The following is a 27917-nucleotide window of genomic DNA, read 5'->3' as shown; positions in this document are numbered from 1 at the left end:
TCCTTATAAGACAATATAAAACTTCACTCTAACTTTAAGCAGCAGCTGATCTCTGCTTTGGAGTCAGCCCGACAGTTTCTCCTCAATAAACTGTCTTTCTTGGCCTGAACTGGGTTCTGTCCTTCCTCGGCGACCTTACACTTTGTTCAATTTCTGAAATGTCTCTGTAAATAGGAAATCATGTCATAATAAGAAGTGAAAGAAAAATGGCTTCTCCCATTCACTCACAAGTTCAATTCATCTCTTTATGGCTGGAACTCCCAAATAGTAACAGCCACACAAGTTTTGTGAGAAATGTGAGTGAAAACATGTGAAGTGGCACGCATATCATCTGGCATACAGAAGCACCTGACAAGTATCAGCTATTATCATCTCAACCAAAACACAAGGATTTAAAAAAAAGAGATGATATGCACTGCATGAAGAAAATGAGACATATTTTTCACACAGTTAACATAAATATAAAATATAATAGATATGGGAACCTGAGTGGTAAGAATGTATGTGTATTATTCTCTTTTATTTTCTGGTTTTTCCCTTTCAGTATGCATTATCTTTTAAAAATAGTAACAATAAAAAATACGCAGTGTCTTGCTTAAAAATAGGACTCTCACAAGATTAGTAATTTAAAAGAATAATTTAAAGTAAAAAGACAATTTCTTGCGTTGTACAGTGACCCTATGTAGGATAGCTCTGAACCCTGCCCTATCCTGAGCCAATCTCATTGTCTCTGACTCACTTAGCCCCATAATCAGTGAGTCATTATCTATTCTCATCCAAGGTCTTCCTTTCCTCCTCTGTTCCTCCACCCTTCTAAGCATGATTTCCTTCTCCAAGACCCTCCTGGAAACACACCCAAAGTATGTGAGACAAAGCTTCAAAATCACTGCCTCTAAGAAGGAGGTTGGTTTCATCTGCTCCCATGTTTTCTTGGCAGTCCATGGTTCAATACTCTTCTCCAGCACCACAATTCAAAGGCATCAATTCTTCTATCATTTTTAATCATTGTCCAGCTCTCTGATGCATAGCAAATAATTATGAAGACCATGGCCTGAAACAGGTGTATCTTAGTCTCCAGACTGACATCTTTGCTCTTCAGTATTCTGGAGAGGTCCCTGACACCAGATTTTCCCAGTGCAATTAGTCTTTCAATTTCCTGACTGCTGGTACCAACCAAGAGTGTTGATTGTGGAACCAATCAAGCTGAAATTGTTAACAATCTCAATCGCTTCTCCGTCTATCATGATGGTGCCAATAGCCCAGTAGTGAGAATCTTTGTTTTCTTGATGTTGAGCTTCAATCCATATTGAAGACTGTAGTCTTATAGACCTTCTGCAGCAAACACCTCAGGCTCTCCTTAGTTTCAGCAAGCAAGGTTGCATCACCTGCATAATACAGGTTGTTGATGAATCTTTCTTCAATCTTGATTGATCTGTTCTGCATTGCTCTATTCTGATGACTGCTTCCTGGTCCAAGTATAGGTTTTCCACAATTACAATCAGGTGTTCTGTCATTCCCATTCTTCCCACAGGTAGCCCCAATTTGTTACGATCCACACGGTCAAATGCTTTCACATAATAAATGAAACACAAAAAGACTTTCCTCTAGTACTCTCTGCTTTCAGCCAAGATCCATCAGACACATTGGCAATAATGTGTGATAGCTGTAATACTGTTCGATAATTTCCATATTCCGATCACTTTTTTTTGGAATGGGAATAATATGGATCTCTTCCAGTCAGTTGGCTAGGTAGCTGTCCTCCAGATTTCTTGTTACAGCCTTATGAGAATGTCCAGGGTAGCATCTATTGTTCCAATATTATGTCAATTGGCATGCCATCAATTCCTGAGGTTTGCTTTTGGCCTGTTCCTTCAGAGCAGCCTGAACTTCCTCCTTCATCACCACTGCTTCTTGGCTATGTTGTTTCACTAATTTCTTCAATGTCAGCCAATTTTTTCTTGTACAGTGACTTTATGTACTCCTTCTTATAAAAATTTCATCTAGTGGAATAGGCTACCCTTGTCAATAGTATTTTAAATCAAGTGTAACCTGTATTAATGGTGGAAAAATTAGATTTCTTAGCCTTTATTTACCCTTCAACAAACTACTTTTTAGGAGTGTTTCAAGTATTCAATTTGAAAATCTATGTAAAGCACTTACTAGATTACTAAGTCAAGCTTGCCACACAGGAAAACAACTCAAAATTCTTGGCTTGCATATTATTGTTCTACTTTTTTCAAGTGAGAATATTTGTTTTTAAAAACCAGTAACTTACTCTGCAGGAGCTGTGTTTTCATGTTGAAGTCCAGGTGGTGTTTTCTGGGTCCTTAAAGCTATTTCAGCATTTTTTAACTCCTAAGAAAAGAGTTTTTCAAAGTTAAGAGCTTGGTTAAAATACCCATTGTATATAAATGGACAGAAATATCAAATAATGTCATTTATGAAAATTCATGCTGAGAGACCGTATCATATATCACATATTCTATCCTATTATGGATAACTGTCCTTTATAAAAAGTATTTCTTTCCAAAGAAAATAATTAATTTACACTTTTGCACTGTTACAGATTAAACTGTGCCTGCTAAAGTGTGTTAAAAGCCCTGTGGTTGTAATTCTTTTAGCAAATAGGCAAATTACTCTACGTTGATGTACACTTATTATATTGATGAAGCCAGATCAATGCATGGTGTGTCCTAAATCACTCTTTTAAAAGAGATTAACTCCAACTTCCTTGATCTTTCAATCTCTAGTCAAAAAGCTGTACCTTGACCCGAGGGCCCAAACAGGACAACAAAGTCGGAGCAACAAGTAGGGAGAAAGAGCAGATTAAGCCAGCAAGCACAAAGGAGGAGCTGAAAAGAGAGAAGGGCCTTCCCTTAGGGCTAATAAGGGACAGAAAGTCTACGCAGAGCCAGAACACTGAATTCAAGCTTCACGCCTTAACCTAAGAGAAAATAAATTCCTATTTACTAAACCTGTCTACTTGTGGTACTTCTATAATAGCAATAATAGGAAACTAGACAAATAGCCTTTATGATAAAAATATCCTTGCTCTATAAGAGTCATTTGTATAGTAGGATTACCATGCAAACCTATGAAAGGGGGGCTGCAAAGCTGAACCCACCCAGAAGCTTCTGGAAGTCTGCTTTCAAAAGGTCACAGTCCTCAAAACCCTATGAAGCACAGTCCTACCCTGTACACACCAGGTCACTAGAGAGCAACAGATAACAATGCAAGTATTACTGGAGGTCTTACCATACAAACTACCTTCTCACAGACAAAAAAAACCAAACTGAGTTACAGGGAAATTCATTCACTGGAAATTCATTAACTGTCTCTAAAAACCTGTCAGAGAGTGAGCTATGGGTGGGATCTAACTTGACAATACACAACAACAACTCTTTCTCAACACAATTTTTATCTTCTACTCAGTGATTGTTTAAGACTGCTTTCTCTTTTACAATCCCTATTCATCATTTAATTGTTTTTTTCAACTACCTTTATCCTATTAAGAAAAAGCAAAGTATCTTAAGTTTATATTGCCCTCTAGCAACCTTTCACAGGCAAGCCTCTCAAAAAACAAAACAAAATGTGGCATGACTGTTACTTCCACATCCTTTTTTAGTCATCTAGGTAAAGTCAGCGAAAGAGAGGAAGATCTTTAATGAGACAGACGGACACCGGGACTGTAACAATGGGCTCAAGCATTTCAGAGATGGTGAGGACAGCAAGATCCAAGCAAGGCTTGGATCTGTTGTTCACAGGGTAGCTATGAGTTGTAGTTGGCTCTACAGCACCTAACAACTCAGGCTTTTCAACATCCTCACAGGACGCTACCCCCTACCGGCTTCACTAAGCATTCGTATTTGCCAAGTCCAGATACAAACTCATAGCTGCTATTATACCAAACTGCTGGAAGCCCTCAAAAAGGTCTAATACCTGCTTCCAACTCTCTGCTCACCTAGCTCCTTTCACTTGAAATGCCCTTCAGTCACATTAGTGTTCCTTCTTACTTGCCTGGGAATACTTATATATATTTTCAAGACATAATTCTAAGGTATCCTATTCTGGTCAGATGATAAAAGTGTCCACTGGAGTCTCTGGGCTCCCAACAACACTTCTACCTGGACCACAATCCCAGGCTGACAGATAACACTTCCCTCATATACTACAAGTCATTCACTTCCAAATACCTGTCAATGTGTGTGGCATGTAATAGACTCTGGCAAAATGACTACTGAATGAATGGATGCCACAGAACTCAGCAAGATCACACCAACAACCCATTTGGTTTCCTCCCTCTATCAATTTCACAACTAATGAAAACATTAACCACCCAACTTAAAACTCCTAAATTATTTACAAAAGAAATGAGTTCTATAAGAGATGCCACTGTATTTGCCAGAAATAATGAGCTTCTCACTCCAGAAATAATGAGCTCCTCATAGTTCTCAGAAAAATCCTGTCTTAGAAGAAAAGGCTTTAAGTTACCTAAGATTGAGATTAAACTAAATTAATAAGAGACTCAGAATACATTCCCTCCCCCCCAAAATTGGTAATTTGCCACACAGAATAGAGGAACAATGTCTATTTATGAGAAATAAAATATGTTCTATTTTATTAAACTTGTTATTTTCACTAGAATTTTCTAAAAAGTATGGACAATTTTTCCTTAAGGAAACTTTTTTCATCCCTACCTCATTCTTTTGCCACCTTTGTACGCTACCAAGTCTTTTATTATTTCATCAGTCTTTTGGTACTTAAAGGCTGCCTGATGGAGGATTGCTCTGAGTTAGAAGAACTCTGGGTTTTAGATTTCTTTTTTTTGTTTGATGATATAATAAAGTCATCAGTACACTGTTATTTTATAGAACGGATACATTTTTTAAAAAGTAAAACATTGTTTTCTTCCGATTAATTCTTTTTTCCATCTTGTCTAATGTAGCAATTTAGCCAGCTGAGCCAGAACTAGCTACAACCTTAAGTTCTAGAACTGCAAGGCCAAGATCAGACTCCAAACACTTCAGCCATTAACACAGCTCTCTACTTCTGTCTTACTTAGAAAATGAAAACAATACTTGGACCTACTTTATAAAGGGCTGCTGTAAAAATTAAACTAGGTTAATTTATGCAAGCAGCTTAAGACACTGTCATGTACAAAGTAACCATTCAATAAAGACAGCTCATTCCTAGTCTTACAGCAATTTAAAAGTTTGTGAGCTATTTTACTTCTTTGGTCCACATTTAATTTTATAATTAAAAAGCAAATGAAAACAAAACACTTTCTGGTCCATATGTGTAAGTAAGTATACCTGAGCGGTTTCTATTTTCAGCTTGTCAATATTGAGCGTGTTCCTCTGTAACCCACTGGCAGCCAATGACAGTAGCTGTTTTAGAGCTTTAATATCTTCCTGTACTTTAAGCATTGCTTTAGAAGACATCCTGCTAATCTCTTCTTGGACCTGTTTTTGTTCCTTCACAAATTTCCTTTAAAAAAAAAGTGAGTTATTTAAAAACAAGCAAACGAAACCTCTGCCTCCACATAGGAATAAAAACAAAGCACATTTAAAATAAATTAGTCAGAGATTAAATGTTTAAGAAACAAAGATTATGTGCTTTTCAAAAGAATGGTAGTTACTGTATTTTAATTCCTGATATTCTGCTTTCTTGTCCACTTTCCATAACATTAAAATTTTAATCCAAGCTAAAGTGTTCAAGAGGAATGGAAATGTTTCCATCCATACAACACAATCAAGAGGCCTTCGAGTACTATTTCTCTAATTGTATTTGACACTTACTGTAGATTTTCAACATCCTGGCAGATGACAGAAGGGAGATTTTCATCCTTCAGTGCTTTACTATCCCTAAGAAAAATGCCACAAACATATTAAGATCACTGAGAATAAAAGCTTTTTTTCTAGTTGTCTTTTACTAGAATATGTGTTAGTATATGATAACATAAAGCAAGCATCCCTATTTACTGAGACCCTGGATGATTTCAAAGAACAATAAACTTCCTGATTGATAAAAATATTCCAACAATTCATCTGATATAGAGATCTAGGAAGGTGGTTACATATTTTATATATACATAAAATAAAACCATCTGATGAAATGGTGGAGAAAAAAATCCTATCAGGTGAAAACCTTAACTAAGTTTCTCCACGCTTATTAAAGATTCTGTGATTTTTATTCAAGTCAGAATATTAGAGCATTCGTTAAAGATCATCTACAAAGCTTTTCATAACAAGGTGTTCAAGTTATTATTTGTTCTTCCATACCTGCTGGAATAAGAAAATAGGACCTCAAAATAGCTTCAGAGAATCACAAGGATTCAGTAAAGACAAGCCAAGTTAAATTTAGCATACTAAAATGGAATCATGAGTTAGATTTCAATTCAGATCTGCCGCTACTGACTGCTCTCAGCTTCCTCACTTGTGTAACAGCTAATATACAAAAGATGCTTGTACGAAGTGCATGGGATACTTACTTCCAAATGGTGTTTTTAATGCAATGGAAATTAGGTGAGAAAATATAAAGTCTGCAATTGAAGAAGTAAACCACTTTTAAGTATTTTAAAGTTGAATTGTACACTTACTCTGGTCTTGTTCCTGTTTTATCACCTAGAAAACACAAAAGGTTTCATTTAAAAATAGGAAATTTAGCAATGCAATAAAAAGACAAGTATTAAATCGACTTTTAACTAATTTAAATTAATACCAGCTTAAAATTAAGGTGTAAGAACAGTGTTGATGGCCCAGTGGCTAAGTGCTAACCCCCAAATCCTCCACTGGTTCTTCAGGAGAAAGACGGCCAGTTTTTCTTAGTCTGACAGGATAACTATGAATTGGAATGGATTCCACAGCAATGAGGTTTTGTTTTGTTTTTTGGAAAGTGTTAGTGCACACAGTTAATTGTGTTTAAGATGGTGTCTCAGGCCATGTCATGACCTAAGATGACCTTAAATGAACTGGCATGTCAGTCAGACAAGTCGCATGGCTGGTTTTCATCTGTTACTTTTAAGGAAAGAATCTACCTTTCTCAAACATTTTCCATAGAATACACTCTCAGGAATAGTTGATAGTCTTGTCTAGCTACTTAACACCTTCTCTGTTCCTCTCAGTAGAGAATGTTGTTATATTCTATCAAGTCTGAACTGACTCCAGTGGGTTTTTAGAGGCTATAAATCACACAGGAGGAGACCACCCATCATTCTCCAGTAGAGCAGTTGATGAATTCGAACCATGTGCTTTAGGACTGGCAGCAAGCACAACTCCCTATCAAGTAGCCAGAGAATAGAATATAATAATACTGTAATTATCTAAACTCCAAGTATTTTGCAAAAACAGCTAATTAAAAATATATCTTTTAATACTTGCAGATATTTCAAAAGTTCTTGCAATAAAAATACCTAAATGATGGTTACTAGTTATTTCTATTGTTACTATTAGGTGCCATCTAGTCAACTTCCTTTATAGCAATCTTATAAACAAGAGAAGGAAACAGCTCAATCCTGCCTTGTCCTCACAATCTCTATAGATTATTAGTAGCATATATATTAGCAGTGCTCCTTCAGAAAAGTAATGCAGTGACTCATATCCTGCTTTTCCCAAATCAATTCTGCATAAAATATGAACTGCTTTTTGAAGAAAAATAGAGAAATACAAATTTAATCCCAGCAAATGCAGGAAACCACAATGTCTCCTCCCCAACCTTTTTCCTTTACTGACAAGCTCTTTACACAGCACTGAATATGATTGCAGGTTTATACATATTTTCATGGATGTTTCCTGTATGTTATGGTATCTTGTCATGACTCTGACATGTTCATACAGAAGTAATACTACTATAATGAATGTCTTTCTCAACAAACACTTGTACATAACTTTAAGTGCAGTCCGAGATGAGGATTTCAGAGATCAGAGTTATGTCAGGAAAAGAGCTAGACACACTAATAATGTGGAAGGATTATCCCAATTTCCCTTTCAATCTACCCTGAATACGCAAACATCTTCATCATGTTTTCAACAAGAAACATTTTTTTTAAAACGCTTTGTCTCCTAGAACAGCCTCTCATCATCTCATTGCTGTCAAGTCAGAGCAGAGTCATTACTCACCTTCCAGGGGGGTTCAGAGGCTGTAAATCTCATGGTAAAATTGTCTTTCTCCAACAGAGCTGCTGATCGATTTGAACCAGTGACTTTTAGCCTTGCAGTGCAACTCTCTATGTACTTACTATACCACCAGAACTTCCTATAAACTACATGATCATGTTATTTGCTTGGTTTTCAATTGAAGTGTTTTTCTTCCTGGTTTTTAAGACCTCTCTCAATTAATACAGTTGTGTGTGTTTTTATATATATATATATATATATATATTTCCCCCCATGTGTTTACTTCTAAAATGCAGCACAGTGGTTAAGTAGCTAATTTGAACTTACCAGTTGATTCTTGGGGAAAATAACTGCTTCAATAAAGAGTACCTGGAATCTTTCCTATTCTGATATACAGGGTCACCGAGTCAAAAATTATTTGATGGTAATTTCAGAGAGGTCAAAATGGAGGAAAAAATAATCACATGAAAATCAAGTAATTTGTCATTCACCTTTTACTTGGGAGATGATTTGTTTTTTAATTAAGATGTACACTTTGTGTGTGTGTTTTTTTTTTTTTACAAGTATGGCACTTTCACAAATGGGGAAAATAAAATCTACGGAGCAGACTTTTAATCTATCAATGTAAAGATTAATTTTAAAAGTTAAATAACAGTACAAAATTTTGTTCACTTTCTAGGGATGTCGTGGAAATGATGCAATAACCCTCATAATCTGAAAAACAGTTGAAAAAGGATTAATGGTATAATGCAGCTCGGGCCATAGGTAAGGAGTGATACTACCAACCACGAAGGTACATGCCTCAAATCCAGCTACTCTTCAGATAATGATGGATAATCTCCTCCTGTGAGATTTACAGCCTCTGAAAACCTGCTGGAAGGTCAGTTATGAGTCAATTACTCCAGACACATAACAACAGCCCTCCTTAATCCTATCACAGCCCTCACCAGAGGTAAAGGACGTTTTGCGAGGCATTGGCTATAGCACCTTTCACCTTACCTCTCACCGCCTTTCTCACTGCTGTGGAGTTCTAACAACTCATACTTAACCCTCCTGCATGGTTTGTTGTTGCTATTGTTGTCGGGTACCATGAAGTTTAATATGATTCACAGGCACCCTATGAACAACAAATCTGATCCCTGTCCTGTGCCATTCTCATAATCTCTGACTCACTTGAGTCCACTGCTGCATTCACTGTTGTCAATTCACCTGGTTAAGGGTCTTCCCCTCAACCAGGTTCACTGTCCCTCCAAGTTCCCAAGCATGATGTCCCTCTCCAAAGAACACCCTCTTCTGAAGTATGTCCAAAGTATGTGAGATGAAGCTTAATCATCTTTGTCTCCAAGGAACCCTGTGACTGCACCTTCTCCAAGTCCTATCTGTTTGTTCTTTCAGCAATCCATGGAATTCTCAGTATCCTATGGACTGTGTGATTTACTGCCTCTGAAAACCTGCTAGAAGGTCAGCTCTGGGTTGATTCCGACTCATAAGGCACACAACAAATTGCACAGATGGTTGCCTATCTTGCTCCAGCAGAGCAGATTAAGAAAGAATATCCATTCTGTATTTATATAAAGATATGTATTTCTTTATGTATACCTAAGTGGGGCATATCTATATTAGCATGAACCTTGATCACTTGACCTGTGCTTCAGCAATGTATGTGGGCAGTTGTCCTAAAATTTCTCATAACCACTCTTGCCTTCCTGAACACTGCACTCCAAAGAGCTGTTAGAATGTTCTTAAAACACAGATCTCACTGTATCACATTATCCCAATCAAAACCTTTCAGTGAATCACAAATGCCTCAGAGCAATGACAGAACTCCTCAGGCATACAGGGGCCTTTCTCCAGAATACTTCTATTCTACAACTACATTGGCCTTTTGTCTGTTCTTCAGAAAAGTCTAAGTGCTTCTCATCTCCAGAACTCATTAGATGTTGTGCTCTGGTCTCTGAACTCCGTTTCCTACCACCTTTCCCCAGATTAATTCCTGCTGACACTTCAACTCTTAGACTAATACAGAGCCATGGAGTGCGGAGGGAGGGGGGGGTATTTTAATTTCAATTACATGTTAATAAGGAAAACTAACAACCTGTGATATGCAAATGACACAACTGTTCTTGTGGAAAAATTTTAAACTCTTATTAATCTCAAACAAAGGCAAAGTAGTATAATGGAATGTGCAAAGAGCTGGAGTGGGGGAATAAAAAAGGAAGAATTCACTCAGTATTTCTCAAGCTGGAAGAACTGGAAAATAAATTTAAGTCTCAAGTTGTGATGCTAAGAGATGCAATGAGCAAAATCTTGAGTAATTTAGGAAGTGTCAAAAGAAGATGGAAAGAGCATACAAAGTCACTGGATCAAAAAGAACTCGTTGACACTGAAAAATGAAAAAGAGCCAGCGGTAAGGAAGGAAGAAGTGTAAGCTGCACTGAAGGCATTGGCAAAAAATAAGCCCCAAGAATTTATGAGATATCAATTTACATGTTACAACTAAGAGATGTAGTTCTGGGTATGCTCACCAGTCTATGCCAGGAAATTTAGACAGCTGCTTGACTAACTGACTAGGAAAGATCTAGAAATGATATCATTAATACCACATGCAAGCAAAATATTGCTCAAGATCATCCTGAAACAGCAATAACGTGCACTGACAGAGAAATGCCAGCAGTCCAAGATGGGTATAGAAGAGACCATGGCACCAAGTGCGTCATTGCTGATGTCAGATAGATCCTGGCTAAAAGCAGAAAACACCAGAAGAATGTCTATTTGTGTTTTATTGCCTATGCCAAAGCATTTGACTGTGGATCACAACAAATGAAGGCTAATACTGACAACAAAGGGAATTCCAAAACTTAAATGACCTACACAAAGCGGCTGCTGTATAAACAGAGCAAGGGAATACTGCATGGCTTCAAATCTGGAGGGTGTGTGTCAGGGTTGTATCTTTTCTCCACACCTATTTAATCTGTATGCTGAACAAATCATTCGTGAAGCTAGACTCTAAGAAGAATGTGGCATGAGGATTTGAAGAAGACTCATCAATAACCTGCACTATGCAAATGACACAAGTTTGCTCGCTGAAAAGAGACAATGACTTGAATCTCTTTCTGCAGAAGATCAAAGACTTCTTTGATCAAGAAGTCAAAGAAGATCCAGCCTTCAATATGGTTTGGAACGCAACATCAAAAAGACATATAGACTCCAGAAGTCCTAATCCATAACATAAACAGTTTTCCAAGCATCCCCAAAACTCTAAAACCAGGAGAGGATAAAACAGATGAATGGGACCTTCTAAGAATCAAATCCCTATGCATAATCCAAAAACTTCTCCAACAGGGTAAAAAGGGAAGCCACAGACAGGGAAAATGACATATTAAATTACTTATATCTAGAATTCATTAAATATTCGAGCACCACAACAAGATAAAGGTAAACAACCCAACTGAAAAATGGGCACAGGATATGAACAGACATTTCACCAAAGAAGACATTCAGATGGCAAACAAACACAGGAAGAAATGTTCAAAATCCCTAGCTCTAAGAGAGATTCAAATCAAAACCATTAGTAAAAGAATAGCAAAATTCAACAGAAAAGCAAACAGTAAATGCTGGAGAGGTTGTGGAGAAACTGGATCCCTTATTCACTGTTGGTGGGAGTGTAAAATGGTGCAACCACTATGGAAGGCAGTATGGCACTTTGTCAAAAAATTGCAAATAGAGATATCATTTGACCCAGCAATTCCACTACTGGGAATATACCCCAAAGTAACCATAACCGCCACCCAAGCAGATATATGCACACCCGTGTTTATCGCAGCTTTGTTCACAATAGCAAGGAGTTGTAAACAACCTAAGAGCCCATCAACAAATGAATGGATAGAGAAGCTGTGGCATATTCACACAATGGAGTACTATGATGCACTGAAAAACAAGGAACTCATGCAATATTATTCAAAATGGGTGACCCTGGAGGACATTATGCTGGGTAAAATATCTCAGTTCCAAAAGGACAAATACTGCATAGTGCCACTGTTGTAAAATGGGACTGACATCGGGGTTGGGGGGAAGACTGAGAAAGATGGGATAAATTATGTATACTGCACTGAAACAGATAAGGGAGAGAACTGTTTAAAAGGGATATAGGATTTGGTATTATTGTCATGACAGAAGTCCAGAATGAAGGCTGCATAGTGGAGTGGACTTGGGGCGAGGGATTGTATAACAGTGAAAGAATTTTTCTTTTACTTTTTAAAACAAAGGCTGCATAGTGGAGTGGACTTTGGAGGAAGGACTGTGTAACAATAAAAGAATTTTTCTTTTACTTTTCAAAGAGAAGAGTGAACTGGTGGGGAGGTTGGGCAAGGAGAAAAGTGCAACAACGAATGAATGGAAATCCAAAGTCTCTGTAAACTTTCATTGAAATTAACAAAAAAAGAAAAACAACAACAACAAAAGAAGACCAGGAGATCAGGAGACCTACAGCATTGGTAAGTCTACTGTCAGGGACATCTCCAAATTGCTGAGGAGTAATGATTATCATTTTAAAGACTAAGATGCACTTGATTCAGGCCATAGTCTTTTCAATCACTTGCTATGTATCTGACAGCTGGATAATGAATATGAAAGACCAAAGTTCATTTATATGAATTTAGTAACAATATTCATCATAGCCAAGAGGAGGTACAGCAAAAGAGGCATTTTCATACTGAGTTGGGGCTAAATAAGTTGGTAAAACTTTTTCAGAAAGACATATCAGAGTATGTCAACAGTCTCCAATAAATGCCTCTAAGTCAATGATTTAAGTTCTAAAACAGAAACAAAAATTTAGGAAAATATTTACTATGTATGGGGAACCTCCTATGGTTTTACAGATTAGAATACTCAAACTAAGGAGCCCTGGTGGCCTACTAAGGAAGGTGTTGCACTGTCAACCCAAAGGCAGTCAGTTCTAATCCATTAGCTACTCCACAGGAAAATTATGTGTGTGCTTTATAGCTGTGTAATTTAGAGCTGCTGAAAACCGACTGGAAGGTCACTAAGGAATCGATTCTAAGTACAGATGATAAATCTAAAACCAAGCCCATGAAGCTAGTATTATCATTATTTCCCTCCATATGTATAAAGTGGAAGGTGAGGCATGCAGAGGTTAAATAACTTGAAAAAGGTCACAGAGTTCATAAGGAGATGGACTAAGATTTGAACTCAGGCAATTAAATTCTAGAATTGACCCTCTTAATTATGATACCATTTTCTCTCTCATACATAAAGATGTCTAATATACTGGCATGTCCCAAGTTAAAAAAAAGTTAGAAATAATAGCTAAATAATTAAGATTAAACTAAGACATAACCATTTTTAAAACTGTCATTAATTGGTGTAATGTTTTCGAAAACCTAAGCTTCAAATTCTGAGGAACAGATAATAAAAATAATATATATATTTAGTTTAGAACAACTGTAATACATAAGGAGCTTTTAATTAGAGTTATCACACAAAAAATATGTATAATTCCAATTTAAAAACTTACTAACATACCTACTATAATAGCTATGTAAAACATATATAAATCCAAGCTGTTAAAAATTTAAAGTTTATATATGAATGGTTGACTGAAAAACCAATGCAATTTAAAAATCTTCATGCAAATAAAAAAATTAGACGTTTTTAAAAAGAAATAAATTTAAAGTTTAAATGTGAAATACATGAAAGAATCTTTTCTTTTACTTTTCCATAATTTTTGACTCATGTACTTATAACTTGTTAGTCAAATTTGTGTCTTCTAGGTTGCAACACCCCCATGATACATCTTCAAGGATATGAACATGTATGGCCAAGCACAATCAATAAGAGTGCATCTAAATTCCAAAATCAATCTCCATAATAGTCTATGTGTTTCCTACTGCCAAAGGGGCCCTTTAGAGTAGTGAGAGAAGATCTTCACCCTGAAACCCACAGCGTCCCTTTTCAGCAGGAAGTAGCTAAGAGAATACGCCGTCCCCTTTTCCTTATGACTCAGGGTGAAGTCTCTCTCAGGGAGGAGTGATAGGGAATGGCAAAGGACACACTGACAAAGAAGATTAATCAGAACTGGCTTTGACAAGCACTGTGGCATTTGGACAAGAACAAACTGGGAGGAGGGTAGAGAGAATGGTGCAGCGGTGAATGAATGGAAACCCAAAATCTCTGTAAATGTTTATGAAAATTAATAAAATATAATTATAAAAAAAAATGTGAAATACAGTCTGTCAAATATTAATGACAAAGAAATTAAAAGGAAAACATTAATATCAACTAATGAAATGCCAGACATATGAAGCTTGAGTAAAAATTTCTCCAACTGTTAAAACAGAAAATTCCAGTATTACTTACTTTTTTTATCTGATGAGCTACTAAAATCTATACCACCAAGGCCTTCATTGCCTGCTGTTGAAGTAGCTGTAGTAGTTCCCAAAGTCAAGCCTAAAGCATTCTGTCCAAGTCCTACAAAGAAAGCAAACACCACAAACCAAGTTCAATCAAAGATTTTACAAAATTTCTCATCACTTACCAAGGCACTGACATGCTTTTACGTTGGATACCATCTTTCTTTTACATTCATTTTAGGCAAAATGATAAAAAACAATTCTAGAGCAGGTTTTACACAAGAACTGATTATTTTTGCTAGATTCAACAGTATACTGTTTAGATTGTTTAATATTTCTTTATTAAAGAGGTCATGATGTATCTCTTAATTCAAAACATTTGTACACTTAATTTTCATTCATAATAATGCATTATTAAAGGAGCCCTGATGGCACAGAGGGTAAGTCCTTATTGGTAACTGACAGTGCAAAGTCACCTCAAGGAGAGAAGAGGCATCTGCTTCCCAACAGATGGCAGCTTTGGAAACTCTATGAGGCAGTTCCATGCTGTCCTACAGAATCCCTAGAAGCCAGAACACTAGGCATTGTCAGTTGTGATTTTAAGATCATAGTTGCATAGGTTAAGTTGTATAGTTTCCAATGAAAACATCTTGGCTTCTTATCATGCATTAGATTTCATGATTTTAAAATAATCTAAAATACATTTTTATAATTTTAATATTATGTAAAGGAATGAGTATTATCATCAGTGAAACTGAAAGAAATTATTTAGAAGTCTTACAGTTGAACAAATACCAAATGTCGCATTCCCAGTTAAGCGAATGGAGGCTGTGTGGCACTGTGGTTAAGCAGCCAATTACTATAGAAAAGGTTAGTAGTTTGAATCTACAAGCTGCTCAGTGGCAGAAAGATGTGGCAGAGTGCTTCCAGAAAGACTAAGGCCTTTGCTACTTTGTGGGTAGTTCTACTGTATCTTACACAACTGCTGTCAGAATTGACTCAAAGGCAACAGGGAAGTTACTTTTTTAAAACTTTTCTTTTCTTAATACAGGCCTAAAATTTATTGTTTTCATTTTTTCTCATTGCTAAAAGAAACTGAAGGGGTGAGGCCATAATCACCATACATTTACAAATTAAGTTGCTACATTTTAAGAATTTTGTGTCAAATTAGTTGATATTTATGGAAGTTCATAAACCCACATGTTAATTTTAATTCAAGTGTTTTTAATTGTAGAACAAAATGCTACTTTAAGAATATAGCAGATGGTTAAGAGTAAAATTAGGTTTAAATCTTAGCAATGTGACAAAATCTTGTGGCACTGGTTATGTGCTTACCCACTAACTGAAAAGTTGGCACTCTGAACCTAGATTTAAAAGGCGTGGCCTTTAATGCATCTGCGTATCTTTAGATTGTTTAAACTAGCAAAAATGTTTTTTAAAAAAACCCTAAACTCGACTGCCACTGAGTAGATTCTGACTCAGGACTACCCCCTAGTGGATTTCTGAGGCTATAAACCTTTATAGAAGACTACCCATTTTTCCTCCTTGGAAAGGCTAATGGATTTGAACTGCTAACCGTCTAGTTAGCAGCCCAACACATAATATACTATGCCACAAGGGCTTCTTATGCAGACTTTAGCAAGAACCAATAAAGACACTCAAAATAGAGATTCAAATAAAATCTGAAATACTATTTAATATTCTATGCTAGGCACAAGGTTTGAATCCACCAACTGCTCTGCCAAAGCAAGATAGGTAACTCTTCTGTCACGTGATTTACAGCCTCTGAAAAACCACTGGAGGGTCAGTTAAGTCAGTTCTGACTTGATAGCACATAACAGCAACCACATACTGGGCAAGCCAATGTTGTATTATTATGTGTCCTTGAGTTGCCTATGACTCATAGTGACCCTATGTACAACAGTCCTAAACCCTGCTCTATCCTGTGCCAATCTCACTGTCTCCAATAAACCCACCCCCATTACCCCAGTCACTGAATTAATCCATCTCATTGAGGATCTTCCTCTCCTGCACTGTCCCTCCACCCTCCCAAGCATGACGTCCCTCTCCAAGGACTGGTCCTTCCTTGCAACATGTCCAAAGTATGTCAGAATTCTTGCCTCCATGAGCAGCCTGGTTTAATCCTCTCCAGGACGAACCTGTTCATTCTCTTAGCAGTCCATGGTATATTCAATACTTTGACTGAAATTATTTAACATGTGTTTAAAATCTTCCTTTCTAAATATGTTACTACCCTTTTGAATAATGGAAAGCCATTCCCAGCAATATGGCTTAAAAGGTCAAATGACCTTACAAAGAATTTAGACTCTAAATAACCCAAGACTATTTGACTATCACTTATTGAAATACAAGATTCTCTTGTGCATATGTTCCTTTACAATTCTGTATTGTGCCAGTAAATATTTTAAAAAAGTTCATTTTAAAATGGCAAAGATGTCCAACATTTCTAAACATGGCAGAGATGTCCAATTATTTGTGAAAAACATAATTCTGCCTTCATAATAATAATAAAACATACAAGTTAAAAAAAACAAAGTGCTCAGAAGGCCAAAAGAAAGAAAAGAAAAAGTCAATCTGAGTGTAAGTAGCCAGTATTCCTAGCGAACCAACATCCTGGATTACCTGATGCTACTGTGTTTGTACTTTGGAACAGTGAACCTCCCAAGCCAGTTAGGGCTCCCCCAAGGGAAAGGGCTGTGGATGCGGCTGTTGTTGTGGCAGGTGTTCCTCCCAAATTGTTCAGAGTGAATCCTGTGGAAGCTGTAAAAGATGACACCAGGCCAGCATTATTTCCAAACAGAAATAAAGAAAAACACAGCTTTTTAAAAAAAAAAATATTTTCCATGGTAAAATCGGTTCTATGAAAAAACTATCCTTTATAGACAAAATAATATTTATCTGAGATAGAGAAATAATAGAGGCAAAGCAAAAAATAAGTAGTAGATAAAGAATACTAATGGAGGGTTAAAAACAAAAAAGCCTAAGTTAGGTAAAGGGAAAGGCAATACACAATGAGGGTATTAACTAAATATGCTAATCAAATGTAGGGAGTTCTGGTGGTCTAGTGGTAAGGAGCTGTACTGCCAACCCAAAGGCAATAGTTTAATTTCGCCATCCATTCCACAGGAGAAAGATGGGCAATCTTCTCCCAAGAAATTTACTGCCTCTGAAAATCTGGATCAGCTGAGCTAATTCCTACTCAGTGGTACATAATAACATAAAGAAAACAGGGAGCTCTGGAGACCTAGTTCCTAGGGAGTTGGGTTGTTAAATCAAAGGCCACATCTCTCTGGCAGTTTGACTCTATCACAGCTCTGCATGAGAAATAGGACTACAAATCCTTGTGTGTTTTATAGCCTTGGAAACACACTGAAAGGTCAGCTCTGAGGTGGTTCTGACTTGATGGCAATGAGTGAGAAAGTGAACAATAATACCAGGGAAGAAAGTGCTCTAAAACAACTGCCCCAAAACAAAAAGAAGGGGCAGGGAAAAAAGGATGAGTGAAAACAGGGAACCCAGGAAGGAAGCAGGAAGAGTGCTGTTACCCAGTGGAGATTGTGACCAGCACCATGAAACCAAATTGGAAAATTACTTAAACTATAAGCATGTGCTCAAACCAAAATGAAAAGTTTTAAAAATAAGGAATAAGCATTAAACAAGTATTTGATATTTTCCTTTTAAAAGTTCTGTGATATTTAAAAACACAAATCAAAAAGGTTTACATTACCATGGATTTTACCTTTCTCACGCTCTTGCTTTGATCTGTAAACAGAGACCAAATCCCCAAAGGGCCTCTGCTTCTTTAATGCCTGATGCTGGTTTTCTTTCTATATACATTAGTAGTATGTTGTTGATTGCCATCAAGTTGAGCATGACTCATAGCAACTCTATGAATAAAAGGCTTAAAGCCTTTCTATCAACTATCATTGTTTTTCCAGGTTCATAGAGTTTCCAGAGGCATGTGGTTTTGGAAGTGATGCCACTCCTGATTCCAAACCTGAATCAATCTGGGAGCTCCCTCAAACACAGCCCACAATGGGTAGCCAATTATGGTGTTTGACACACCTTGGCACAGTAGTTCATCATCACAGTAACTCCTCCATCAGTAATATAGTAAAGTCAAAACTGCCAAATGGCTGAACTAAAAATCCACCCAAATTCAAGTTAAGGTTAATAGAGACATTTTTTATTTAGTAACTACCAAGTAAAATAAGAATTCAAACCCATCAAACAGAACAGAACATCTTTGCCCATCGTGCCTCACCTGCTGGAGTTGATGTCAGAGCTGATGAGAGAGTGAGACCACCAGCTGAGGTAGAAGCAATTGGCAGGGCAAAGGGCGTGGCAGACGCTGCTGGCTTATTGAACCCCAAGCTGAAACCTGTGGTAGATGCTGATGTAGTGGCTGGTGCTCCTGTTGAGGAGAGGGGATAGTATAGAGTTGCTATGATTCAGATTCAATTCAACCTCTTTGGATTCTTCAAAGTTTGTGCTCCTACTTTCTATAGTTAAGATATAAGTTAGATGTACTTGTGTGTGAAAAAAAAATTAGACGAGATCACAATGAATATTTTAAAAAAATGGGTCTTGTGGGTCAAGAAAAGCAAAGGAAAATCCAGTCAATATAATGGAAGCAATTCAGTTTCCATTCCATTCCTGGATTATCCTAGCCCAACATTTCTCTTCCTTCCATCTCAGCAGAAAAATGGTTATTTTTCTCAAAGACCATCTCTCCTTCTCAACCTGCCATGCCACCACAGGTTTCAGATCTGGCCAGAAACCTGGACTGTACTATTATATTCATATGCCTCATTGTCTTTATGGTTTGTTTTTATTTTTTTTTTTTTTTGGGGGGGGGTTGTGGTTTTGGACAAGAATATTTTTTTCTCGTTTTGTTTTACAGTTTGTTTTTAAAGGTACAATACCTAGCTATGAGTTCATAATGTTAGATGAATTAGTTACATGCTGTTAATTACTTTTTATCTTAGGTCCGTAAATCTTTACATCTTATTAGTACAGCAAGTGTCTCTCAGCTTGTTGTACTGGGGTAACCTGTGAGTTGCTGTGGTTTGTGGATGCTCCATCACCATTGTTTCAAAGGCCAGAAGGATCACCCATGGTAGACAGGCTTCAGCAGAGCTCCCAGGTTAAGGGAAGCTAAAGAGCAAGGAAAACACTGCATGGTTCAAAGCCAGGAAAGGAGTGCATCAGGGATGCATCCTGTCCCTGTACCTCTTCAGTCTGTATGCAGAACAGATCACTTGGGAGGCATGGCTTTATGAGGAGGAATGCGGCATAAGGACTGGAGGGAGACTCATCAACAACCTACATTATGCAGATTACACATCCTACATTATGCAGATGACACAACCCTGCTTGCTGAAACTGAAGAGGACCTGAAGTGCTTGCTGAAGAAGGTCAAGGACTATAGTCTTCAGTATGGACTGCAGCTCAATATCAACAAGACAAAAATTCTCACCATTGGGCCAACTGGCAGCACCATGATAGATGAAGAGACTGAAGTTATTAACAATTACTTGGCTAGTTTTCTACAGCTTGCTCGGCTCCACAATCAACACTCTTGGCACCAGCACTCAGAAAATCAAAAGATAAATTGCACTGGGTAAATCTGCTGACAGAGACCTCTCCAGAGTACTGAAAAGCAATAATGTCAGTCTAGAGACTAAAGAGTGTTTAATCCAGACCATGGTCTTTGCCATTTTTTGCTATGCAATAGAAAGATAGACAGTGACTAAAGATGACAAAAGAAGAATTGATGCCTTTGAGTTGTGGTGCTGGAGAAGAGTCTTGAACATACTGTGGACCACCAGGAAAACAAGTCAGTCTGACTTTGAGAGGATGAAATGAAGTTTCTCCTTGGAGGCAAAGATTCAGAAGAACAAAATGGATGTCCAAAGAGACTCTGAAAATTGCACCACTATAGCATTGAGACACTAAACAAAAGGAAATGCTGAAATGGACAGAAGATTTCAAACAGCATCTCAAGAAGACAACGTAGAATATTAAAACAATGTGCAAAGAGCTTGACTTGGAAAATAAAAATGGAAGAACTCACTCAGCATTTCCAAAGTTCAAAGAACTAAAAAATAAATTCAAGTCTTGAGTTATAATACTGAGTGAGAGATGCGCTGGGCAAAATCTTGAATGATCCAGGGAGCATTAAAAGAAGACAGTAGAAATACACAGTGTCACGGTAACAATAAGAACTGATTGATACTGAGAAAGTTTAGGAAGTACCATATGAACAAGAATTAATGGTAATGAAGGAAGAAATTCAAGCTGAATTTGAAGGCTTTGGCAAAAAATAAGGCCTCAAGAATCTATGAGATATCAACTAACATTATTTCAACTATGAGATGTAGCCCTGGACGTGTTGCCCAGTCTATGCTCAGAAATTTAGAGGATAGATGCTTGCCCAACTGACCGGAAGAGATTCCTATCTGTAACCGTTCCCAAGAAAGGTGATCTAATAGCATGTGGAAATTTTATAACAATATCGTTGATATCACATGCAAACAAACTGAAGATCAACCAAGAATGGCCAAGAACAGTTACAGTGACAGAGAACTGCCAGAAGTTCAAGCTGGGTTTACAAGTTGCCATAGCACCAAAAATGTCACTGCTGATGTCAATAGATCTGGCTAAAAGAAAAGAATGCCAGAGGAATGCTATTTGTGCTTTATGGATTATGCCAAAGCACCTGACTGTGTGGATCACAAAAAAACTATCGTTATCATTGAGAATGAGAATCCCAGAAGACTTAACTGTGTTCATATGAAACCTATACCTAGATCAAGAAGCTTTGTGTGAACAGAACAAGGGAATACTGCATGGTTTAAAATCAAGAAAGTGTTGTATCCTTTTCCCACACCTACTCAATCGGCATCAGGATTAGAGGAAGACTCATCAATATCCTGTGCTAAGCAGTACACACAATCTTGCTTGGTGAAAAGGAGGATTTGAAACACTGCAGAGGATCAAAGACTATAGCCTTCACCATGGATTACATCTAAGCATCAAGAACATAAAAATCCTCACCACTGGACCAACAGGCAACAATAGATGGAGAAAAGATTGAAATAATTGTCAATAATTTCCTCTTCCATGGATCCACAAATGACACACTTGAGGTCAGAAGATGTACTGCACTGGGTAAATCCACTGTCAGGGATCTCTGCAGATTACTGTGGGGCAATGATGTCAGTCTGAAGACTAAGATGTGCCCGATTCAGGCCGTGATCTTTTCAATCACTTGTTATGTATCTAAGAGCTGGACAATGAAGAAAAAGGATGGCAGAAAAAGAATTTATACATTCAGTTGTGGTGCTGGAGAAGAGCGCTGAAATATATCATGGATTGCAAAAAAATCAAATTGACATGTTTGGGAAAAGTGTAGCCAGAGTGCTCTTTGGAGGCCAGGAAGGCAAAACTTCACCTCACATTATTTTGAGCATGTTGGTAGGAGGGGCTATTCCTTGGAAAGGGTTATGCTTGGGAAGAAAAAGGGTCAGAGAGAGGAAGACCCTCAAAGAGATGGACTGACAGGAGAGCTCTGGTGGCCTAGTGGCAAGAAGCTGCACTGCAATCCCAGAGGTGCATGGTTCAAATCCACCAGATGCCCTGCCGGGAAAGGAGGGACAATCTCCTCCTGTACTAGTCAGATCTGATTTGATGGTACGCGCGCGCGCGCGCGCACACACACACACACACACACACACACACTAATAAAATAATAATTAAAAAAAAAAAGATGGACTGACACAGTGCCTGCAGCAATGGGCTTACATGTGTCAGAGATAAGGAGACTGGCACAGGATAGGGTAGGGTTTAGATCTGTTTTTAACAGGATTGCTAGGAGTCATATACAACTCAACAGCACCTAACAACAACTCCTTAATGTTCTTTCCTTCTTGGTTTCTGTATTTCTGCTTGCTCTAGGACTTTTTCTATTCCTCTTCACTATACTCTTTCAGGGCTCTTTTGTAGATTTTCCTTTTCTGTTTATGTAAGTGATAACTCCTTCATTTTTTGTCTCATTTTCACTTAGTTTCCAACTTACAGCTGCTGGTCCATGAGGCTAAATCTGTATATACTTTAGATTTCACTGGCAATCTCTACCTGATGTCAATTCAGTTCAGTGCAAGTCCTGAGGTGAACTATCTCCCTCTACAGTTTAAAAAAGAACTCTTCTTAACTTCTTCACCTTCAATTCCATTCAGGCCAGAGGTTACAATTAGCTAAACCACTACAGTCAAGTTGACCGTGACTTATAAATGACACCATCGCACAAAGCAGATCTGTCCACAACATTCTTATAATCTTCACAGAGGCAAGCAGTCAGTCTCTTTATCTCCCAAGAAGCAGCAGGTAGACTGGAACCCACTGACCTTCTGGTTACCAGCTAAATTCTTTAACCACTATACCACCAGTGATCCTTTTCCCTAGTAGCAAATCCAAGTACCCCTAGATTCCAGGCATCCTCAAAAAGCTTAAGATTAGTTTTTTCCCCTTCCCAAGAAAGAGTACAATAGTCTTCTCATTTGTAGCTATGCTATCAATTTCTGCTTACCTTTAATCTACTTTAAAATTATGTTATCTTTTTAAAAAACGGACACCCTTTATCAGCTTTTCCAACTATGGACTAGTATTTGCTTATGAAAATAATAAATGAACAAACATGGAAAACCACACTGGCTTCTCCTGAATTCACTGAATAAAGAAGTCAAAAATTTTGCTTCTAGACTGTCTTGGCTACAACTGAAGTCCCTGCCAGGGAGCAGGGCTTTGATCGAATGCAAGACCTTTGTATCCAATCTTGTCCAAACACTGGTGGTAAACAGATGCGCTGTGTTTTCTGTTTTAAATGCCACTGAAATAAATCTGGTAACACCAGTGGTAAAGTCTTCGCTGCTAAATGAAAGGTCAGCAGTTCAAATCCACCAGATGCTCCATGGGGCAGTGAGCTTCTGTAAAGATGGCAACATTAAATCCCTATGAGGCAGTTCCATTCTGTCCTCCAGGGTCTCTGAGTTGGAAAAGACTTACAGATTGTGGGGATGCTCTAGTTTGTTTTGCTGTATTTAAGCACCCAAGGGCAGAAAGTTTGCCACTGCTTAATTAATTTAAATTTAAAAATTCCTTAATGCATACTCAGGTTTCACTCCGGAGCTTACTAGTCTTTGGTCTTTTACTAAAGATTTTCCAGGGTTGGAACCATTATGAGTTAAACAGCACAAAAATTCCTTAATGTCCTGTCCTCTCTCATTTCTTCTCACATTTATTTCCTTCCATCCATTTTCAATATAGGTTACAATCTTAGGCATTTACATTTCTACAGGTACTACAGTGCCATGTTTCTGAGCTGGAGAAGGATGAAAACTTGAATATTCTCACTTTATAGATAACTAAAAGTCCCCAGAAATCACATGGCTATCTAACATCTCATGCATAGTATGAGAGCTACTCTGATTTCTTCTCAATTAGTGCTTGTGCAACAAAACTTATTGGGGATAAGGGGAAAGGGAAGTGAAATAAATTTTCATATGAAAAGTTAGATATATAATTTAAGGTTTTTTAATTAAAAAGAATAGTATTAATTCCAAATTATTTAGAATATTAAAATACTGAAAGCTTCTCTGGTCACTGGGTATCTGTGACCTACATTCAGCTCCTCACATGCTTCTCCATCTCTGGGCAATATCAGACAAGAAGAGAAGGAAGATCATTTAACTAGTTTAAATGATTAGAAAATACAGATAAGGGATCTATCTCAAGAATTCTTACCCAGAGTTAATCCTGTAGAAATAGTTGTTGCAATTCCTACGGACAAAAAAAGAAAAATGAAAAAAAAATTTCATCATCAATACAACACATTCATTTCAGTTTATTTATCAAAAGGGAAAAGAGTTAAAATTATGCCAGGGAATAATAATATTTCTAATGAATCAAGTAAGTATCATAACTATCTTCCACTACATCTATTAAGCAATATAAGCTTTCATTTTAAAAGTTGTATGTAATTTGACTAATTATCAAATAAGATTTATAAAATATGAATCATATGAATGACTACTCATAAAGGTCAACTCACTGGCTACTTATAAGAAAAACTGAGTGAGGTAAAAAGCTCCTGCAAGCAAAGCATAGGAACCCGGTGCTGCCTCTGGCGCTGCCCGCCAGGCATGCTCCTGGTTACCGTGATGCTATTTCGTTTTCTATGCAGGGTCGTGCAGCAATCAAAGCTGTCGAGGCAATGCAAATGGTGGCCACAATGACCATGAAGCTCTGCTACATATTAAGTGCTCCGTTCCAGTGAGATGTTATTTTTAGCTTATAACAAAATACTTATGGCTATTAAGAAGAAGGCAAAAAAAGTGCTTTACATTATTGAAACATACTTTCAAGTCCTTTTCCCACTAAAACAAGTTTTAATAACACAAAAACTTAAGTTCGTCTAGGACTATCTGACGTTATTGCAAAGTAGGAGGCTGATTGTTCCCAATATATGTTAAATTAGTAAATGTTTAAAATTGGGAAACTGACTGCAAATATTGTATTATATAATCTAACATAAAACTTTAAATTGCTTTAATTCATTATTCTTAAAGAAGTTATCAGTAAATGTATGTATCTGAATGTGTGTTTGGTTTCCTTTCACTGTTGAGTCAGAAGTGACTCCTAGATGGCCCTACAGCAAGTTTCCAAGGCTGAAAACCAAAGGAGATTGCATCTTTATCCCTTCTGGTGGTTTTGAATTGGTAGAAAGGCGCAGCCTTTGGGCTAGCAGCACAATTCCCTAAAGACCAGGCCACCTTCCTTACACTAGAGGAGACCACAGCCTATAGCTAGACTTATCACCAGCCTGCCCTTCCAAATCCCTCAACTTCCTGTCATCTTAATATTTACTAGTTTTCAGGTCTAGAACTTTTGACAACCCTTATAAAGGCAGGAGATGCAAAACAAAACTCCAGTAAGAATAAATATTTCAAGCTCTGGTGGCTTAGTAGCAAAAAGCTGTGCTGCAACCCCAAAGGCACATGGCTCAAATCCACCAGCTGCTCCTCTGGAGAAGGATGGGAAATTAAATGAGTCTGAAAACCCACTGGAGGTTGAGCTATGTGTTTGTTCTGACTTGATGACAGCACCACAACAACATCTTTAAATATTTGATGCCCCTTCCTACCTGTATTTGTTCCTCCAAGAGTAAAGCCAGTGGCAGGTTTTGATCCAAAGAGCCCAGTTCCAAAACCAACTGAAGGAGCAGAGGTCGTTGCAGGAGTTGCACTGCTCCCAAGAGTTCCAAAATTGAGCCCCAGAGAAGGGTTACTTGTACAGAAAAACAAAACACACATCTATCAGGGCAAATAAGTATTTAACAAAACATCATAACGAACTCTTCAGGGTTAGACATTTTCCTACATTTAATGTGTCTAATACAATGCCAAAAGATCCAAAATGAACTAACTTTATTTTTGAACCAGAAAAGAATACTTTTTCATGTTGGCCTAGTGGCTAGAAAGTGACGCTACCAAGCCAAAGGTGGGTTATTTTAGTCTGTGGCCCTCAGGCTTGGTTTTAATTGGTTTTGCTCAAACATTCTTCCAAGTGGTATAGCACTGGTGTGTCCATTTGCTGTACAGAAGTAACTCGTGGTTGCTGTGATGCTGAACACTGTGACACTGATGTGCCAAATGTGATAAGGGTTACCCACGGTGGACAGTGTTTGGTGGAGCTCCCCAATTAAACAAGCTTGGAAGCAGGAGTTGCACCCACTTCCAAAATAGCTTGTCTCTGGAAACTCTATGAACATGGAGAAATGATGAAAGTTATACAAGTGTTCAGGTCTTTCATTCACAGGGTCGCTATGAGTCACCTATGACTCAATGACCCCTAACAACGTCTTCTTTAGTCACTGTGACAATATATTTACCTCTAATCAAGACAAAATATTTTTTCTGTTCTCCTTAAAAAAAAATGCATGTAAAATTCTTTATAAAATTTTATTATGTTTTTGGTAAAGACTTATACAGCAGTTTAGGTTCCCTTCAACAATTTCTATGTAAGCTGTTCAATGACATTGGTTATATTCTTTATAATGCACAAACATTTCTTATTATTTCCATTCTAGTTTTTGTATTTTTATTAATCTAGTTTCTTTGTTCCTTACCTTTTCATATTCATAATGTGTTAGCCATTTGGTCCTGTATATATCATTTTAAAAAAGAACATTATTCTTGAAAATAGAACACTAATCTTCAAGAAAAATTACTGTCTTTGGCTGAGCCTCCATGGGGTTTCCAAAGCTGTGTATTGTACGGGAGGAGACTGCCCATCTTTCTCCAATCGAACCACTGGCGAGTTCAACCACAAGAGGCAAGGTCTTTAGGTTACCAGTGCAAATCCGCTAAGGACTATGTCACCCTCTCTAACAATTGGGAATTTAGACCACACAATTAGGATTCCTCATAAACAGGTAGAAGTTGCACATATTCTAATTTCATTAGTTACTCAAGGACTGAAATCTAACATATCTTTAAATGGCCCCAAGGAAATCCTATGAATATGGATAACTTTTCTTTTGAACTACTTGGCTTTGTTATTAGGTGTCCTTTTCCAAATACTTAGCAATTTCTAAATTCATTTGTTCCTCCCCAAATAATATAAACAAGTGAAAACATAAAAGTCATTTTACTTTTGCTTTATTACCATATTTTAAAAGTGAGTAGTTAGACACACATACATGCACACTCAGAGAAAGAAGCCTTGGAGGTAGGCCATGGGACATATCCTAAGGAGTGAACCACAACAAACTAAACTCTGTAAAGATGTTATGTTCTTCCGCAGAAAACCTCTTCAGAGAGTTTTCGAACACCTATAAAGAATAGCAAAATGAAAACAACTATGAGATATCATCTACTCCAGCAACAATAATAAAGATGAGCAAGGCAGCAAACAACAAATGCTGGTGAGATTGTGGAGAGCTTGGAACTCTTACTGATCACTGGTGAGAATGTAAAATGGTACAACCACTATGAAAGGTGATCTGAGGCTTTCTCAAAAAGCTGGAAATAGAAAAACCATTTGACCCAGAAATTCCACTACTAGGAATATCCACAACTCAAACAGACGTATGTGCACCCATATTTATTGCTGCATTATTCACAATTGCAAAGAGATGGAAGCAACCCAAGTGCCTATCAACAAACTTCTAGAAAAACTATAGTACATTAATACAAGGGAATGCTATGCAGCACTGAAAAAAAGAAAGAGTTAAACATTAAACAACATGGGAGTGTCTGGAGTACCCTAAGTGAAATATCTTAGACATTAAAGGACAAATACTGCATAACACTGCTATTATAAAATAGGACAGATATGGAGAGGCTGGGAGGGA

The 27917-nt window shown here is 37.4% G+C and overlaps 1 protein-coding gene across 1 annotated transcript in view; it reads right to left on the bottom strand.

Annotated features, from left to right (window-relative positions):
* Positions 1-26704, bottom strand: part of NUPL1 (nucleoporin like 1) — a 41435-nt gene extending 14731 nt beyond the window's left edge. Inside the window, exons 1-10 of the mRNA XM_006894131.1 lie at positions 26691-26704; positions 25707-25849; positions 24308-24343; positions 18768-18917; positions 17126-17263; positions 14490-14600; positions 6599-6623; positions 5799-5864; positions 5313-5487; positions 2276-2355 (exon numbers count right to left, since the gene is read on the bottom strand). Of these exons, the coding sequence (XP_006894193.1) occupies positions 2276-2355; positions 5313-5487; positions 5799-5864; positions 6599-6623; positions 14490-14600; positions 17126-17263; positions 18768-18917; positions 24308-24343; positions 25707-25849; positions 26691-26704 (938 nt within the window). The remainder of the gene's footprint in view (positions 1-2275; positions 2356-5312; positions 5488-5798; positions 5865-6598; positions 6624-14489; positions 14601-17125; positions 17264-18767; positions 18918-24307; positions 24344-25706; positions 25850-26690) is intronic.
* Between the last annotated feature and the right edge of the window lie 1213 nt (positions 26705-27917).

Source organism: Elephantulus edwardii, unplaced genomic scaffold (genome assembly GCF_000299155.1).
Source record: "Elephantulus edwardii isolate Elephantulus edwardi_28Jun2011 unplaced genomic scaffold, EleEdw1.0 scaffold00135, whole genome shotgun sequence".
Classification (NCBI taxonomy): domain Eukaryota; kingdom Metazoa; phylum Chordata; class Mammalia; order Macroscelidea; family Macroscelididae; genus Elephantulus; species Elephantulus edwardii.
Note: the sequence above shows the minus strand (reverse complement) of the source record. Positions and strands in the feature narration are given on the sequence as shown.